This window comes from Mirounga angustirostris, unplaced genomic scaffold (assembly GCF_029215605.1).
Source record: "Mirounga angustirostris isolate CCGP_5_RB_7025 unplaced genomic scaffold, mMirAng1.0.hap1 SCAF_9, whole genome shotgun sequence".
NCBI classification, from domain to species: Eukaryota; Metazoa; Chordata; class Mammalia; order Carnivora; family Phocidae; genus Mirounga; species Mirounga angustirostris.
Genome location: NW_026991717.1, coordinates 129,978,822 through 129,998,382, shown reverse-complemented (window position 1 = coordinate 129,998,382; position 19,561 = coordinate 129,978,822). Strand labels below are relative to the sequence as shown.

Genomic DNA, 19,561 nt, shown 5'->3' with positions numbered 1-19,561 from the left:
TATTTTCATTATTAACAGTGCAAAGTATTTTTAATTTCCCTTTTGATTTCTTTGACTCACAGGTATTTTTGGAAGCATGTTTTTAAATTTTCAAACTGAGGAGAAGGTGATTGTTTCTTATTTTGGTTTTTAGTTACCTCTTCAACACTGATTCTTAACTACCAGGCATTTGTGGTCAGGGAGTTGATCTGTAAGATACCGCTTCTTCAAAATTTGGGGAGACTTGCTATATGATCTAGTATACATTGGTTTTTATAAATATTCTGTGTGCGCTTCAAAGTAATATGTCGTCTTCATTACTAACACATGTTGTGTATATGTCCGTTAGATCAAGTCTGCATTACCAACCCTGTTGTGGGGGAGCACCCTTGATCAATTGAATACTGAGAACGATGTATTTAAAATCTCCCATTACAATGTGGATTTTGACCGTTTCTCCTGGTAGCTCTTTCAGTTTGGGCTGTGTATGTTTTGAAGCTATCTTAGTGGAGGTACCCATGTTTAAAACTGTTGTATCTCAGGCGCCTGGGTGGCTCAGTCATTAGGTGTCTGCCTTTGGCTCGGGTCATGATCCCAGGGTCCTGGGATCGAACCCCGCATCGGGCTCCCTGCTCGGTGGGAGGCCTGCTTCTCCCTCTCCCCCTCCCCCTGCTTGTGTTCCCTCTCTCGCTGTATCTCTCTCTGTCAAATAAATAAATAAAATCTTCAAAAAAAAAAAAAAAGAACTGTTGTATCTTCCTGGTAAACTGAACCTTTATGAATGTTTTATGACTCTCTTTATCTGTAGTAATGATTTTTGCCTTAAAAATCTGTCTTCTCTGGTTTTAATATAGCTACACCAGCATGGCATGAGACAACATTTTCCATCCTTTTACTTTTAACCTTTTTTTGTCTTTGTGTTTTAGGTTTTTCTCTTAGAAACAGCTTTTTTTTTTTAATTCTGTGTTAATGATCTTTACCATTTAGTGAAGATTTTTAGCCCCTTTTTAATAACATATTTGGATTTATTTCTACCATTTTATTTTGTATTTGTTTGCTCTGCTATTTCCAGATTCTTTTTCATTTCTTGCATTATTTTAAATTGATCAAGAGTCTCCCATTCCTCATTTTTTTCCCTTCTAATGGTTTAGAAATTATACATTTTGTTTCTTTTCTTTTAGTGTTGATCCCAGAACTTGTAACATGAATATTTTAAAATGTTTAAAGTTAATCAATACTTTTAACCTCCTGATCAATACAAGGCCCTTGGAATGCTTTAACTGTTCTTCTCTGCCTCCCAAATGATGTGTTACATTTGTCCAGTACTTTGGTTCTATTTCAGTTTTTTTTTAAGTCACTTAGTCATTATCATCATCATTATGCTGTTCAGTCAATACTTGATTACATTTTCTTTGCTTATCATTTCTTCTTGCGTCTCAGACCTTCATTTTCCTTTTTTCCTGAAATATATTCTTAAGAAGTTCCTTATACTGAGTATCTGCTTTTAGTTAAAGCACTAATGACATCTTGTCTGAAAACATACTAATTTTGCCTTCTTTCTTAGAAGATAATGTTATAATGCATACAGTTCTAGTTTGACCGTTCTTTCCTTCCTCTCTCACTTTGAGAATATTTTTCCACTTTCATCTATTTTGCTTGTTTTATCTTAACTGATACTCTATTTTTTTTAAAGATTTATTTATTTTTATTATTTTAGAAAGAGAGAGAGTGCATGCATGGGGGGAGGAGCAGAGGGAGAGAGAAAATCCTGAGCAGACGCTCCCCTGAGCACAGAGCCCATTTCCAGGGCTCAGCCCCACCTCAGGGCTCAGTCCCAGGATCCTGCAATCACAGCCTGAGCCGAAATCCAGAGTCAGAGGCTCAACTGACTGAGCCACCCAGGCTCCCCACTGATGCTCCTCCTTAGGTGATGTGTTTTCTTTCTGCTACTTTTAAGTCTTCTTTCTCCCTTTTTTAAATGTCTACAGTTCGACTATGATGTGTCCAGATACACATTTCTTTTTACTTACCTTCTGTGGGATTTGTTGGTTAAATCTGAAGATTGGTACCTTTCATCAAAATGAGAAAATTCTCAGCCCGTTTTCTCTTCAGGCGTTGGGTTTGCCCCCATGTTCTGTTTCATTCTGGAACTCTAGTTGTATTTACATTGGGTCTTCTTACTGTATTCCACATTGCCCAGCCTTCCGTATTTCTCTTTGTCTCTGCTGCATGGTATGTAGTCTCTTCAGATTCATCTTCCAATTCACTGCTCTTTTTTTTTTTTTTTTTTTAACTAATTTTTCTCCTTCAGCTTCATTGAGGTTAATTTCAGGGATTATACTTTTTTCATCTCAGGCAACTGATGCTTTCCAAAATCTGTCTACTTAGATTTCATAATCTGTTCTTCCTTTCTGATACTTTTCAGTTCCCTCTTTTATTTCTGTACACATGCTTGACATCGTGTACCTACTTACTTCAATATTTGTCAGCTTTACAGTTCAGATTCTATAGTTGGTTTTTCTGTTGCCTCTGCCTTATGGTGGCTTATTTGTGGTTTTTTTTTTTTTTTTTTTTTTTTTTTATTATGAACCTGTGTTCCTTAAAGTCTTATCTGTGGGAATTCATTGTGGCCTGATATTAAAGACTGTTCTTCCAGAAAGGATTTGTATTTTCTTCTAGTAGGCACCATTGGGCACTTTAAATTAAATTTAGTTTAAAGCCTTTGGGTCCACACAGTGGACCCAAATTCTGGCCTCATCCCCACAAGACTCAAGGCTTGTGGTTAAAAAATCTCAGGGGATGCTTTTCTTATTTTGCGTCCCATCTGGGGCGGAGGTTAAGGCTGGCTTTTAGCCCCATTGTCTGCCTGTGATGGGCAAGTTACTTTTCCCTAGGACCTCATTGAGATTATCATTATTCAGACGTCTTAGCTTTTTCATTTATGTGACATTTTTACATTTATACATTCCTAGTTGCCTGCTTGCTGGTATGTTTGATGATTTTAGGTTATGAGTTTTCTACGTGACTATTTGATTAACCGTAATATGGGGGAATCCTGATGGCTGAAATTCAGGTTGTGTTCTTGAAGAGAGGATTTGCTTTCAAAGCTTACGCTGGGTGCCTAGGGCCCAGTACACCTGAGGCCACCTTAATCCCCTTTGAGGAGCTACAGCAGCTGCCAGAGTCAATCTTCTGCCGCTCTGTCCCCATCACCATAAGTTCGGGCCCTTGTCACAGTGCTGGCGTCTGCTCTGGGGAAACCCTGGCTTTCTTGGTTGCCTCCTGCTCTCATTTCAGATTTTGTCCCTTTATTTTTTAACTCTGTGTGTATGTGACATTCTCTTGGTACACGTGTGTTTGCATGGGTTTCTAAGAGTCCCCTGTGTTCCCAGTGAAGGCTTCACTGGGAACACGGCAGTGACTTAAAACTGTGTTGCTGTGCTTCGTCCAAGATCTTTTGTGTGATAGTCGGAAGAGTGCCTTCCAGATGCTTTCTCTGCCTCCCGGCTGGAAGTGAAAGCCCCCAGCCATCTCTTGTCTTCCGTTGTCTTTCTACCTGTGTTTGGTTTTAGACAGAAGCCCTGCACTGGCTCTGGTTCTAGCCTTGATTCAGGATCCCATTAACTGCATGCTTGACAAAAGCCCAGAGTTCTCAAGTCAGTCCCTTGAGAGGACCACTTCACCCTAAATGTTGGTCTCTAGGTTTAAAACCATCAGTTCCAGAGAAAACCCTTGGGCTCAGGTGCAAGGTGGAGGTGATACGTATGGTTAGACCAATAATGAACCAAGAGAGGAGACCGCAAAATGGCCATGTCTCATTAGAAGCCGTACTTTGACTTGTTAGTTGCAAGCACTGCTCATTCTCGGCCTGAACTAATGTGATTTCTCACCTTTTATGTTTGCTGTTGCCCATCAGTTTGACGAGAGACTGAATACCAGGTTTTTGAAATTAACATGACTGCTGTGAGTGGTGGTACATGCAAGCTCAGCTACACCTGAAGAATGGCAGGCATTTCTCATGTATCCCATGTTCATTTCAATGAATGATTTTTGAAGAGGTGGTTAGCTACTTACCTTCCAGCATGTTCGGGATGACTGGTTCCTTCTAAGTATGTGGCGCCCCGTAATGACGGCCCCTGGCAGCCTTGTGCCACCACGAACATCGCATCAAGTTATTCATAATTGAAGGAGCTTGTCACTCCCTGCCGAGTTGTGTGTAATTTATGGATTGTGCGCCCATGCTGCAATCTCAGGGAAAGTTAATTTTATCCACTGAGAGAGATACATTTATAATTTAATTCCTGCTCCCTGAACTTAACGTCTGCATACCTGTTTTTATCCAGAAATACGGTCAATGGGTGTATTGGTTTCCTTACCTGAGAGAGACAGAAAGATATTTCAAATTCCTGCTTGAGCTGTCTTTGAGAACTAGCTGGGGCACCGTGGACCAGTCATGGGACTTCCTTAGTTTCTGTTTATTTAATCTGCAAAACAGTTCGTTGAGTTAGGCCAGTGTTCCAGAGTGTGGCTTATGGAATCCCTGTTGGCGTGCAGCATGATTCCAAGTGGTACCAGAGACCTTGCCCTACATAACATTTAATTCATGGACTATCAAAGTGATTTTCTCTTCTGTTCTCCATTTGACTGTAGTGTGTCTTTAGTACTTCTCTCAGGCTTGTTTATCTCCTTTAAGAAAGAGAAGTTCTCAGGCCCAGAACCCTTCCTCTTGTAATAGTCTGGAACTAGAATGTTCTGTCCTTGCTGTCATTCTAGCATATATCTCATATATCTCCCACGCCCTACTCCAAACTTTTTCCTCAAAAAAATGTCTTAACCTGTGGGAATGAGGAAAAGCACAATGAACACCATATGCCTTTCACCTAGATTCAGTAAGAATTAGCTTTTGGCTAATTTTTGCCAAATTTCATACTCTTGCTCCCATGATTCTCTCCCCCTCTCTCTTTCTCTCTGTGTTCCGAGGTAGCCTGTTCTGCTTAACTGTGGTAGTGAAGTGAATTATAAGCCCCATGTTGTTAACAAATGAGGATTCAGAACTAAATTGATTTTCTAAAAGCCAGCCATAGCCCAGTTTACTCATCCAAGTGTCGTGGGCTTCGCTCTGAGACTGTTTTATGCTAGTTCAGTAGACCGATTATTTTGCATTTTACAGCAGTTACCTGAAACAACAAAGATCAAGAGAACCATTATCCGAGACTTTCAATTTCATTTGTTTAATAACTATTAATAGCTACCTGTGCAATTAGTTACATTTATTGAGTTTCATATTTGGAAACACCTCAAAGTAATCTTTTCCTAGCCACTTCTATGCACCCAAGACAGAGCCAAGAAACAGAAAGTCTGCAGAAAATAGATATCGCAGGGGCCATTCCCCAAAGCTCAGGGGCTGTGTTTACAGGCAAGCCCCTGAGGCATCCCTCTCTCGGGTCCCCTTTCCTCTTCCTTTATGCCGTGTTCCCATAAGCCTCCCGACCCAGAATAGAAAGAAAACGAGTGCTCAGGTAAGCATGTCACAGCCATAAGAAGCAGTGGTGAGCCGTCTGATGGCAACAGAGGAAACCAAGGCAGAATTCTCAAGCACCACTGAAGAAGCCATCCTCTGCGCTCGGAACTTTTCATTTCATCATCACCCCGCCCTGTAAGGGAGATGAGCCCACGGCAGGTCACTAATAAACAGGGCTGGGCTGTGAACAGAAGCCTGTCTGTCTTGAGAGCCAGGCTCTTTCCAGAAGGGCTGGGCGGAGGTGCTGTGGATTCTGGGATCACAGCGTGCAGGACACCGCCTGGGGCCGTTCTGGAGACTGCTAGGACTTCATTGTGCGAATTAATTGTTGTTGGGCAGCACTGTCATTGCTGGGGTTGATTTTGATGATCTCCAGGCATGTAGCAAAGGTTGGGTTTGGATAATGGCCCTCATGCATTTTGCTGGTGCATATTTCAGTGGGAATTCTCACCACCCGCTTACATTTAGCAGAGCACCCACTGCAGGGCCTCGAACACCAGGAGGGAGAGTCCTTGGCTCCACTCCCCTGCTACACCATTTACACCAAGGACTCTCCTCCCCTTTCACTTTCTCCCTGGGCTGCAACCAGGGTCTTCTTGAGCCTCAGGGCCCATAGAGATGGCAGGAAAGAGAGGGTAACAGCTCGTGACCGAATCTTCTCGTTGGGCCCAACCCCATAGGCTTTCCATAGATGCCATATGTTCGGGGAGTGTCCAGTAAGGCATGTTGGGGGAGGCCCACAGTATCTTCCCAAACTTCATGCTCTCTGCCACACAATTCCATCTGCTCCTACCCTTGCTCTATCTCATGTGTCCACTCTGCGCCTGGCGCTGGGGGACATGTCATGACTGGGCCCTGTCTTGTGGAGCTAACACTCCAATGGGAAGCACACAGACTTTGAACAAGGCATCATACAGCTCATACAGATGGTGGGACGTGCTGTCTGTGGAGGGAACATGGTAGGAGAGCGTAGAGCTGGGGGTGTGTAGGAAGGAAGGAAGGAAAAGTGTGCTCATGTTCCCCAGAGCTCCTAGAAGTGCATCATCGGGTGGATAGGCTTACAGGACATGGGGCCAACATGTGCAATAGAACACCTCTCCTCCCTGCCCAGAACCTTCAGCCCTCATGTCCAAGTCAGATGCCGTGTCTTCCGCGGACCTTTTTCTTGCCCTCCGTCTATCCCCTCCAGCTGCAAATACACCTTTTCTCCTGTGCATATTCCTCTCTCATCACCACCTCTTCTGAGCACCTACTGTGTCCTCTCAGTGCCCACCCCTGGGAATGTGTGGCCGAAGCAGGAATGAACATCATAGTCCTCACCCTTGAGCCAGGCACTGGTCCCCCGTCCTCAGCCCCACAACGAAGTGGGTGCAGTTACCCTCCCCTTTGCCAGTATGGAAGCACAGGGAGCTCAGTTCATCACTCAGGCGTAAAGACACGAGACAGTAATCCGTGGTGTCGTAACTGGTGTGGGCTTCTGATGGGAGTGTATGGAAGGGACCTAGTTATAGGGAAATCAGAAAAACAGCGAGAGTCTGTCAGATTGCACTAAGAGCCCATCTTGAGAATCAGACTTTGTTTGGGGCGCCTGGGTGGCTCAGTTGGCTAAGCGACTGCCTTCGGGTCATGATCCTGGAGTCCCGGGATCAAGTCCCGCATCGGGCTCCCTGCTCAGCGGGGAGTCTGCTTCTCCCTCTGACCCTCCCCCCTCTCATGCTGTCTCTCTCTATCTCATTCTCTCAAATAAATAAATAAAATCTTTAAAAAAAAAAAAGAATCAGACTTTGGTCTTAATCCCATCTCTGCTACGTATTAGCTGTGTGGCTTTCCAGACCCTTCTTCCAATGTCAGTAAAATAGGGATGCTCGCACCCGCTTTACAGAGTTAAATGCAGCCATCCTTGCAGATGGTACGTGGCATTTGGCAGGTGGTGAGTATAGTAGGTGGCAGCTTACTGCTCTCTCACCTGTGATGTGACCACGACTTGCTTCTCTGTTCAACTTTAAGCATCTTTGCGACAGTGTCTGTATCTGATCCCACCACGGATGCCTCCTGGGGACCCTCCCTAAGACCATGCATCTGCATGTGGGGTGTTCAGCGAATATTTGCAGGATGAACGAGGGAGGGAGGGAAGGCGCGAGTGAATAGCTGTCACCACACGGCAGGTGGCCCTTTCCGCTGAACCCTGGGTTTCATCTCCTGACAAGAGGCTCCTAATGTCGCAGCTCTGGCAGAGAGCGGGCTTGTCCCCCTGAAGTAGCCAGGCAGGCCGGCAGAGCCTACCCCGTGGTGTTGGCTGGCGTACGAAACCAAGCCCGGCTTGATTTTTCTGGTTTGATGTAAGAGGTGGCCCTCCAGCGCTGTCACCGCAGAAGAGAGTGGTTTGCCGTCTCCGCCCAGGCCGAGGGGGAATGCGGGCGAGCGGGGCATGAGTGGGAAGGCCGGGGGTCGGGATTCGGGGCGCTGCCCGCAGAGCAGGGCCGCCTGCAGGGCCCCAGGCGGGCAGAGCGCCGGGCTGCGGGTCAGGGGCCTGCGGGCGTGAGCGCGGGGGGCTAACCTGTGTCCTCTCTGTGTCCCCTCCCCGCCGCCCCGTCCGCAGGAACGGCCTGGGCGGCTGCCGGCTACGCACCGAGAGCGAGCCATCATGCGGCTCCCCGGTGGTCAGCGGCGACCCCAAGGACGACCACAACTACAGCAGTGCCAAGTCCAACGCCAGGAGCGCCTCGCCCGCCAGCGACTCGGCGTCCTCCTCCTCGGCCGACGACCACTACGAGTTCGCCCCCAAGGGGAGCCGGGAGGGCAGCGAGGGCAGCTTCCAGAGCCCCGAGAGCCACAGCGACACGGAGGAGGACGACCGCAAACACAGCCCCAAGGAGCCCAAGGACGCCCTGGGGGACAGCGGCTACGCGGCCCAGCACAAGAAGCGCCAGCACTGCGCCAAGGCCCGGAGGGTGCCCAGCGACACGCTGCCCCTCAAAAAGAGACGCACGGAGAAGCCCCCCGAGAGCGACGACGAGGAGATGAAAGAGGCGGCGGGCTCGCTCCTGCACTTGGCAGGGATCCGGTCCTGTTTGAATAACATCACCAATCGGACGGCAAAGGGGCAGAAAGAGCAAAAGGAAACCACAAAAAACTAAAAACAAGTCACTGATTTGTTTTGAACTCTCGGCCATTTGGTTTTAGCATGTCAGGAGATTTCTAATGATTTGTGGCAATATCAGCAATTTCTTTTTTCTTTTTTCTTTTTCTTTCTTTTTTTTTTTTTTTGGTTTGGTTTTCTTTCTTTTCTTTCCTTTTTTTTTAATTTGCCCCTCCTTTGTTTTGGACCCTTAAGAATTTTATTTTAAAGGAGATTGAAGCCATAGAACTCATATTGACACTCAGCTGTTTTACAAAAGCTTTTCATTATCTGAAGACAAAACCGAAAAAGCCAAAATTACCATTGCTTCCTCCAGCTCTGTCAGAAACACGTGGCTGAATCCGCAGGGACGCCAACAGTCATGCCACGGGAACACACATTCGGCACGTGTGCAAAGTAATCATCCATCAGGCCCAACCCTCAGGTTTAAAAGGTCAGGATGGCCCCCCAGTTGGGGTCACCGAGTGAATGTGTATAAGGCGACTGGGGACAAGGAAGAACCCTGGTCCCCTGGGAGCAGACCCAGGCTCGTAGTGCGGGGCATCCAGCTGCACCAGGAAGACTCTTGGCCTTGCCATGGGTGTCATTGCCATGAAGTGTGCAGGGGTGGGTGGACAGAGTGGGGGGCGTTCTCCAGTCCTTCATGCTTCTTCGCTGGAAAGCCTAGTAGCATCTTAGGAGGGGGACATACTGGACCACTCCTTTTACACCAGGTGTCAATGACAATGAGAAGAAACTGGGTCAGTTTTTAGTGATGTTGCTCATCATTGAATTTTGTTCTGTATTAAGAGAATGTTCCACAAGCCATAAGCCTGAAGGTTGGCCCTGCACGCACACGCACACACACACGAGAGATAGAGAGAGAGAACTAATGCAGAAAACAAGCTATGTCTTCTTAACTGCCCAAGTGAAAATCAAGTCCAGGAAATTACAGTAGCTGTTAAGGAAGAAAATAATGGTACAGATCTTTTTCTGTCTGTCAAAACTGTTTGATCCGAGTGAGAAAACAAAAAGCTACAGAACCTGCCATTAGTATTGTGGTGTATTTCTAAAAGATTAAAGGCAGACTGATGGACAAACAAAAGTAAAAATATGGCAAAAAAAAAAAACAAAAACAAAAAAGTCCTATACTGCCCTCAAAATGGAGTTTGCAGTTAATATCAGGATTCATCTTTGCAAAATCAGTGATTTCCACGTTCAGCCAGTGTAGCCAGCAGAAATTTCTGATCCACAATGCATGGATTCCTTTGAAAAAAGAAAAAAAAGGAAAAAAGATAAAAAAGGAAAAAAAAAATCACAAAACACAAACTTTTTTTTATTCAAAAATAACAAAGTTCTTGTAAGGTAAATAATGTATTTAGCATGAAGCATGAATTATTTTCATATAAATATAGAAAATAGAGAAAAGGCTATGCCTCTAATTTTTAAGCCCTTAGGCTTAGAGTTTCTTTTGGTTTTCTCTTTTTTTTTTTCTTTCTTTCTTTTCTTTCATTTTTTTTCTGTTGTTTTGTTTTTTTTTTCCCCAATTATTTTGTTTTGGTTTTTTGAAGCAGGTGTTTAAGGTTTAACCTTCTTCAGGGACAAATTCTGACTGTTGGGGAATCTTACTCTGCAATATAAAATATCTTCGTGTTCTGGTAGGGCCTGGATGGCGGAGCTCTAACTGCCTTGTCTGCACTTCAGCCCCCGACCCCCTGGTTCTCTGTTGAAAAGTGTGTCCTTTCTCTTTGTCTGTCCATGTTTACCATGACGCAATAATTTGAGGGCAAACTTAGTAGTGAGTGTGTATGATAGAGTCAAGAGAATTACGGGACGCTGACTTGAGAAAACCATTACCGTGAGTTGGTCCTAGCAAAAAGGCAGTGAATAATTATGCAAATTCGCCGGAAGAAGGGAAAGCACGCTAATGGGCCTTATTGGATGAGGGTGTGAGTTAGGGTGCACGCGAAGGAGGAAGTGACACGGATGTTGGAAGGACCAGCCCCAGACAGTTTCCCTGTGATGCCATCTCGCAGTGGGAAGGAGGGGCCGGCCACCTCTGCCACCTGAGCACACGAACCAACCTGGAATTAAGCCCACCTAGATTATGAGAGCTGAATTTAGACAACCGGACGATGTCACGCAGACCAGAAACTCCTGTTACCTTTGCCTAAAAGAAATTATCTTGAGAGATCCAGAGAGAAATCTCTGAAAGAATATGATCTTCCACCCACATGGAGGGGAATTTTAAAACACAAACAGGAACACCCACTACCGGGGCTCAGGATGTGGTGGTGAGGGAGAGCGGGGGGCACTGGGGAGACGGTGATGTTTAAAGACGGGACAGTCGGGGGCCGTCGTGGAGCCCAGTGGCCAGCAGCAGCCAGGACGGAGGGAATGAACAGGCGCGGACCCCGCGCTTTCCTTCCTGTGGGTTGCTGGTAAGAGAACCTGGCGGGGGGGAAAAAAGTCTACGCCCATATGACAGGTCAAGTTCAGGACCTGAACCTGAATACTTCCAGCACATTTGTCCCGGGTGTACATGGGAAAAGGATGTATTACCGAAGTGCCCTGTTCCCTCCATCTCCCCAAGTATCTGACACCCCAAAAGCTGAGTCAGTTGCGGAGCCTGAGCAACACTTTGATACGTGTTGTCGCCTGACCAAACCCAGAAGACACCCCCTTCGGCTCCGCACCCCCACTCCCTCCCCCGCTCCCAGGATAAAGTTCAGGCTTCCCTCCCAAAAGGCAGAGGCGGACATCCAGGACTGTTTCTGGCGGGGACTTCTTCCAGTCAAAACCCCCGCGGTGGGCTGTCTCCCCTCATTTTGTTTTTCTAAAGGAGCAAAGGTGTCTTTTAGAAAATAATAAAATGCAATGTGTGTGATTTACTTTTCTGATCTCTTTGAGAAATAGATAAATATCTTATAAAAGTGTGTTCTTAACTCCAGAACCACTCTTTTTGCATAAATACCTCATCGGGCAGCTTTCTAAGTGTTATTTTCCTGAGTCTCCCTCAGCACCCTTGTAGAAGCCTGCTGGGTGACTTCTAGGGGAAACTTCAGTGAGGGTACTTTTTTCTATTTTTCTTCTGTTTTTGGAGGCATACACATTATGCATAACCAAAACAATGGCTCAATTGTGTTTAACTTTGTATTTTGATTGTTGAGAAAAAAAAAAAAAGTATTGATGTGTATGTGGCCGTTTGTAGTGAATTCATGGCAGAATGAGGTTGTCCGTGTCCTTGCCAAGCCAAGGGGCGGGAGGCACCCTCTCTCACTCCCTCCTCCAAGAGCAGTAGAGGATTTAAGCACAAGCCTATTTGTGAAAGACTATTTTGCTCAAATGTAATTCACTTTAGTCTTGGAATTATTTCCCAAACGTCAGGTGTTCTTTTAGCTTCCAAACTAGCATATGTATTCATGAGTCTGACAGATCGCCTGAGCACCGTTCAAGGGGTGTGGTGTTTTTGCTTTCATTTCTCCTGCTGGGAGAAGGGGTGTTTTCATGTGTCATTCCAGTATCTCACATACTCACGGGGGGCGGGGGGGGAGGGGGAGATGGGGAACTATAGCAATATTTAAAGATGCTTTGGAAAACAACCATGAACACATCAGCACCGTGACATCTACAATTACTTGCTGTTGGCCCTCGGACACATTTAAGAGAAAGAGACTGTAGCTCTTTTTTCTTAAATGATATACACATAGACAGTTATTTTTATGCTACTCTAATTGTCTTTTATCTTTATCTAGTACTACGTGGAAAGGGTCTGCATCATAGATTTTTCCCAGCCTTATTATATACCATAAGCTCCTACTTCCCTTCCCTCTCTAATCAATATACTTTTGAGAGTTCTTTGGTAAATAAAGCTGTCTATTTGAAACTCAAACGAACCAAACCCACGTTTAGGTGGTGGTTTGAGATGGCCAAGACGACTGCTGCAGGTTTCAGTCTTGGGGCTGAGTCTTCAAGAAGGGATGTGTCAGAGGCTTTTCCCAAGAGCTGATTTTTTCTCGGAGAGGCATTCAGCGTGTCTGGTCCTTGCTGGGTGCGGCAGTAGCTACCACAGGGCATTCTAGAAGCTGCCATGCACACGAATGGCATTCCTGCCCCAGGGACTTCAGGCTGTGGGCTGTGAAAACCGTCCAGATGGCTTTTGTGCCCAGCTCAGTGCTGGGACACACTGGGACTGCCCGGCACCAAGTGCTACCAACTCACGTTTCAGTGACCCCCCACACTATGCATGTGGGCTCTTAGCCTCTCATTCGAAGGGCTTTTGGAGAAGGAATCGGAGTTCTGTACAAGTGACCTACATGGGAGGGTTTTCCATACGGGATTGGGTTAAATTCAATGTGACTCCTCTTTTCCCTTTAAACTTGATTCAGGTTGGGACTCGGTTTCTTTCTGGTGGATCACAGCTGCCCAGATGTTGCAATTTATTTTTATGTTTCTGTAGAGAAGTGTTTTCCTTTCATCTTCAGGATTTTTGCCACCAAAAGAACACATTCGAACTCTGTGTCCCCTCTTGATTGTGACTTAACCAGTGTTGACAGTTAAATCCGTAGTGTCGTAGGTCCCAGCCCTCCAATACTATATCAAACACTGTTATGCACATAATGCAGCACTGTGATCTAATTTAAATAATACTTTTTTATTATTTATACTACTATATATAATATACATCAACACTTTTGCTATATAACCTAAGTGATAACCCTCTTTTAGTTATCTGCCAAACTCGGGACTTTGGTTTATATTGCAGTTAACACAGTTACAAAGTTGTAATGGTGTCTTTTTTCTTTGTAACGGAATGTGTAAATCGAAGTATATACATTGTGTGGTGTTCCTGTTTCTGGAGTTTCATGAGGATTTACACATGGCATTCAGTGTTCTGTATAGACCCGCCTACCTTTGTGAGTTCATCTGTTAACCCCTCTTCCTTTGAGAGAGCACCGGAGGTGGTTAACTCCTTGTTTTCTCTCTCTTCTACTGGTTATTCTTGAATTAAGCACAGGCTCGTCAGCTCGGTTGCTTTATCATGAATAATGCGTGTGACCTTGAAATTCTTCCACAGTTCAGCAAACAAGTGCTAGCTTCACTGACCAAAAATTAAGGAAGGAAAATACTATTTTCAAAGTGATCCATCTTTTAACGGCCAAAACCGATGTGTCTATGGTGCTGCATTTTGCTGTCTGTCCTACTTTTGAAATCAGACCTAGGTGAAAGATCACTTCTGACTTTACTGTGATATGCTCACAAGTACCCTTCCTGTTCGTTTTGTTAGCGTTGAAATCAAGACTATTTATTTGGAATATATTCAACAGTGTTTTTCCCACTGTATTTCATTTGCAAAAGTTGAGAACAGCCTTCCCTACCTTTTGCAAATAACTGATATTCCATATTGGATTCGCACAGACTTCGATATGGTGAGCCTGTCAAACCTACAAATTGTATTTCATCCTTTCATTACTGTGGCCTGAGTTCCCCGACCTCCACCTCCTTTTTTTAGATGAAACTTAGCACAAGTTCAGTTATTTAAACATGGAGCATTTCTTGAGTACGTGTGTTGAGGCCATTGAAGCTCATAGCTGATTCAGTAACCAGTTTCATGCTGTTTTATTCACACTTACTACTTATTACTGCCATGGTGAAAATGCGGGGTGGGGGGGGGGGAGTATCCGGGTGTGTCTGGGAAGCATTAGACACTTGTACATTTTTTTATACTCTGATTCTGTAACATTTCTGAGTTGCGTTTTTGTTTTACAGAAGAAAAAAAAAATAACAGTGATAAAGCAATCAGAAGACCAAGAGGTTTACTATCGATGCTTAGGGTCGTCTGACCTTTGCTGGCCAATAGACCTACATGGCCAAATTCTAATTTACTAGAGTAATAATTTCTCAAAAGCCAATTTTTTTTTCTGTATTTTCTGTATGAAACTGCCAATAATATCATGAATAGAAAGGGAGAACCATAAAGGAGAAAGAAAGTGACGTTCAGTTGCATCTGTGTTCCCTGCAGGAGCATTGTGAAGGCAGGCACAATCAGCCGGACTTTAGGGACCTGATGGTGTTGCTTTGGAGGCATCCATACATGCATTTCGCATTCTTCATATGTAATCATATTGCCAAAGACAAACTATTTCATCATTTATTGTAAATAACACTTTCCCCCAGACCTACCATAAAGTTTCTGTGATGTATTGTCTTCCAGTTGCAATAAAAATTACTGAGTTGCATCAATTGACAAACAATGCCACGTCGTATTATGTGCACCGCGTCTCTATATGCAAATGCCGAGCAGTAAAATCATTTCTATTTCTTACCTGCACTAGGGTGTGTGTTCCGTTTTTTTCCACTTCAGTTTTAGGGTCTCAGACGCACTTACTGGACCCACCCATCCTCATGCGTGCTTCCCTTGTGGTTTAAAAAAAAAAAAAAAATCACACAACTTTTGCAAATACGCAAACTCCCAGCCAGAGGCTGGGCTCACTTGTGGCTCAGCTCTGGTCTAAAGAATCGTCGGACAGCAAGCCTCCCACCACAGAGTTTAGAGCTTGTGGTTAGACAGATTTTGCCTTTCATCTGGAAGCTGGCAAACTTCGTTGATTATTCTGCTTTGGGGCTGGAGCCTGCCAACCTATCCCAGGTCCTGAGGGTTTCTTGTGATAACTTTCTAACCCTTAGACTTCTCCTATAGATTTAACCTATCACCAACCCATCACCCCTGCAATACCACCCCAAGGTCCAGCAAGGAGCTGGATGGGCTAAAGGAGTGGTGAGACGGTTAATAGCTCATGGGGCACCAGTCACCATGCTGGAGGAGCAGAAAGGGTGTTCTCCTTTGTGATGGTTTTGTCTCAGCAGACCATGTAGATCTATAGATTCCAGCAGCAGCAGTAGGAACCCCAGAGGAGCTGGCCTGTGCCCTGTCCTGCTGGGCCCCCCACATCCACTGGTGTCTTCGAGGTTCTCAGCCCGTAACTCCTGTGGTCGAGGTGTTACTGCAAGATCGGCGGGGGGGGGGGGGGGGGGGGGGCGCATCTAGTCTAGTGATCCTACTAGAAGGCCCCTCCCCCTAAGACTTCTCAAAGTGGTCACCCCAGGACCCCACACATTGGTGTTGCTGCCATTTACAGTCAGTCCCACGGCTGAAATCACTTACGAAGCTGTGGTGTCACCTCCCGGGTGACAGACCTTCAGTATTTGAGGAGACCTGGTTGGGAGGAAAAGCAGAAAGTCCTTGGGTCGAATCTGATGAATCAGGTGGTTGACCAAGTTGAGTACGCTTACGGTCAAGTGTAACGGGTGTGGTCTCAATAAGAAGCCCCTATTAAACCTTTTTTATAAGGGAACCTCAAGATGGCTAGAAAAGACGCCCAGTTAGACTGAGTGTCCGAATACCAGAGGGAACTCTGCCCAAATGATAACACCTCCCAGATGCTGATCTGACCTCCAGAGGCTACTGACCATCCCACAGAAGAGAGGACGGAGGAAAATCTGGTAGTCAGTTGTGACCTGCGGTGAAGAGCAAAACGCAAGGCCTCTGGGCTACAATACGGTGTGAGAAAGGAGATGAGTAGCAAAGAATTGAAATAATACCACAGCAGTAAAAAAAAAACTGCCACCAAAGTCAAATTCATCGTATTAGGTATTGCATATTATTTTTGGTAATGATTCATCTGCTACCCTCACGAGGCCCTTCTTTTTAATTCAAGAAGCATTCATTCAGCGACAGTTCTATCCCGGTGACTGCTGGGTGACAGGGACAGGTGGAGCCAGCCTTGAAGGGGCTTGCAAGCTAATGGAGCCCTGAGTTGGCGTGGAAGGCAGATGGCTCAGGCTTAAATGGCACCCCGAAGCGGTTGGGGCCTGTCTTTCTGGAGCAGAGCTTCCTGAGGGGTAAGCAGGGGCAATCTTATTGGAACAAGTCCAGAGTATTGTCAGGTGACTGATTTGAAAGGACAGCACTCAGATGTGTCTCTAAGCTGCTCCTATGTGTGTTCACTTTCTTGCCGTGTATTCACATGCCTCCGCATCTGGGTTCTCTGCCCTCAAGATGGTACCCGGCCGCCCCTTCCTCCCTCTTCAATTCACACCCCAATTCCTTCCCTGAAAAGAGGCCAACAAAGGATGATCAGTGTATTTTATTAAAAGCAGCTTGGTATAAATGCAGAGAAAGAAGAAATCAAAGGTACTAATAAAACTCACACTTGTAAGTGACTTTCTGTCCTTCCTGCCCTGTTTTAATTGCAGCATTTGCCGGGCTGTGCTGTGCATTCGGTTGGGGAGCTGTATGTCTAAGGCTTCTTTGAGCCAAGCTAGAAGATTCTAGACTCTGCCTTGAGGATGTAATGATTTGCTGGATAGATGCGTTATTTGCATATCTAAATAATACACAAGCTCTCCTCTCATTTTTAGGTAATCTAGTTGTGGGCTGTCCCTGCAGTTTAAAAATTCTTCCTGGACAATTGAAAATGGGTTCTTTTCCGAAAAGATCAGACAACAGTGTCTGTAAAGTTTACTCCTGGGGGCGGTGAAAGTCTCCCTGGTACTTCAGGGACACCGAGGACCCTTCTATGTGTTGATGCTGTTGTTAGTGGTGTTTCTCCTCTAGTCTCTCCTCTCCTCTTGACTGCTCTGCCTGATGAAAAGGAAGTGTCTGAACTCAGAAGTCGCCACCCTTCCAGAAAGTTCTGAACAGATGAGGGCAATTTCAGAGGGAGTCTGGGCATGACGAGGACGCTTTTGTTTATGTGTTGAAAGCTCATGTCTGTCACCCTGCTTCTCAGACCCCTACGAATGAAAAGGCCCTGCATGACATCCATAGTGACCATTTTCCCATGGACTGGGATACAAAACCAGGGAACTGGGGAAAGACAATTTTTTTAAAAAAAGACTCAAATACAAGTAAATAGAACAGTTTGTTAAATGTCCACCCCTTCCCTTGGTTTTGTGTGAATGAAGTCACGTCCTCGCAGCAGCTTCGTGATTCGAAATCATGCTTGGGCATTTTTGAATAAAGTATCCTAATGACTTGAGAACTGTGTTATGCTACTTTACACTGAAGTACTTAGGGAACATATGGCTAAATTTCCTTCAAAACGCACTAATTTCTTTGAGAAAGATCAAGGAATTCTATTTTTTCTCATCTCCTCATTTCAAAACTGATTTCTAAAAATATGGACTATGGAAGAAGTCGAGTATGATGGGGTAAATCTGAAAGCAAGACTTAGTGGCTGATTTCTTAATCCCTCCGGGATATGGTTTCTTCATGAACTAGGTCCATTCTATTCACATCGTAAAACTGGAAAGGACCTTAGACACCATTGAGTCCAAACTCCCTGTCTGACCGACTTGGCAGCTGAGGCACAGAAAAAGTAAGGGATTTGCCCAAGATACCACAACTAGCTATTGGCGAAGCTGGACTAAAAGAAGAAATTGTCCTTCTTACCTTTGTCATACCCATCTGTCATGCAATTATAATCATCACATCTGTGGAATTTTGTAGGTGGCCATCCCCCACGGGTGCACACATAACGTTCTGTCCTGTGCATTTTCCCGATGAAATGACTACCATGAAAATGACTTTTTAAATGATACGTAACGTTCTACTGAGCGAATGCCTGTCATCTTCAGCTGTTCCCTTTCATTGTTTACATTGCTTAGGCTTTCTCTCTATGATAAGTAATACCACAATGGATATCTTCAGGCATGTGGCCATTTGCATTTTTTCATCTTGTCTTTTGTTAGCTTGCCTTTTGGACTGTTGGCACGGAAGTATTAGCAATGTCACAGGTCTTTCTATACTTTCCAAAAGGCATCAGTGCGAATGGCAGCAAGTGAAAACACCAGTCTCTCTACACCCTCAGCGGTATTGCAATTTATTTTCCTCCTTAATTTTTGCTCACAGGTAAAATCTCTGTTATTACTGTTTGAATTGTCATTTCATTACTAGCAAAATAATTTTTAAAACTGTTTTTCCTAATTTTCTGGTCATTTATTTTCTCTTTTCTCAATCATCTGTAACCAGCTCCCCAAGAATTCAAAAGAAAAGGAAATCAGATACATGGACTCTTTCGTACCATGTTCCCAATGAGCCATTCAGTGGTGCCAAGATGACCCAACCCAGCACCTGAACTCAGGTGACCCTTTCACCTTCCGACCCTCTGACTATCCTTCTAATGAAACAAAAATCTCACTCCCTAAAACTTGTACCAGAAGGACCTTGGACTAGCCTGGAAGTCCACAAAAATGCAAACCTGAGTCTTCTTGCACGTGGCAACCATTTCTCCGTGTGGAAACAGTAATTTCCTCTCTAAATCTTCTCCAGAACAAACATTTCAAGGTCTGTCTACTCTCTCCCTCTTCTGGACATGTTCCAGTTTATGATCAAAACTGAGAGCTGAAAACAGAATTCCAGGTAAGTTTGAGGAGGAGGAACATTCTAGATCTTCTGTTTCTATTCATGAAACCAAAGGCTGAATTTTATTGTCAGAAGACTCATCACGCCACCGATTCAGACTGAATCTGCTATTAACTAAAACAAGTAAATCCCAGCCATTGGTGTCCTTCTCCAGATATTCATTTGGGATCAAAGTGCAGGGCTTTATATTTATCTCTCTTAAATGCCACCTCCTTAGATTTGGTCCACTATTCAAGGCTAGTTGAGTTTACCACTGGGGGGCGGTGTGAGGGTCCTGATTTTGCCGTCCAAAACACTTGCTTTCCCTCCAGATGTTGTTGGATCACAGATCTGAGAATGTCTTTTGTATATTGATTAGGACAAAGCTGGAGCCCTGCGGCACAGTTCTGGGGAACCCCTGGTCGGTCAGTTTCCTTCCGATCAACACGGTCTGAGGGCAGATGCGCTTGGCTTTATGAAAACGTAGCCTACATTTCTCCATCTGATCAAAACTGTCAAGTACATCCTTGATCTCCAG

General features: G+C 44.9%; 1 protein-coding gene across 6 annotated transcripts in view; it reads left to right on the top strand.

The window, feature by feature from the left end:
* FOXN3 (forkhead box N3) overlaps positions 1-14,949 on the top strand; it is a 394,185-nt gene extending 379,236 nt beyond the window's left edge. For all 6 annotated transcript variants that reach the window (XM_045901392.3, XM_045901391.3, XM_045901385.3 and 3 more), the window contains one exon: positions 8,100-14,949. In XM_045901392.3, coding sequence (XP_045757348.1) covers positions 8,100-8,637 — 538 coding nt within the window. In that variant the 3' untranslated portion in view covers positions 8,638-14,949. The remainder of the gene's footprint in view (positions 1-8,099) is intronic.
* The last annotated feature ends 4,612 nt before the right edge of the window (positions 14,950-19,561 follow it).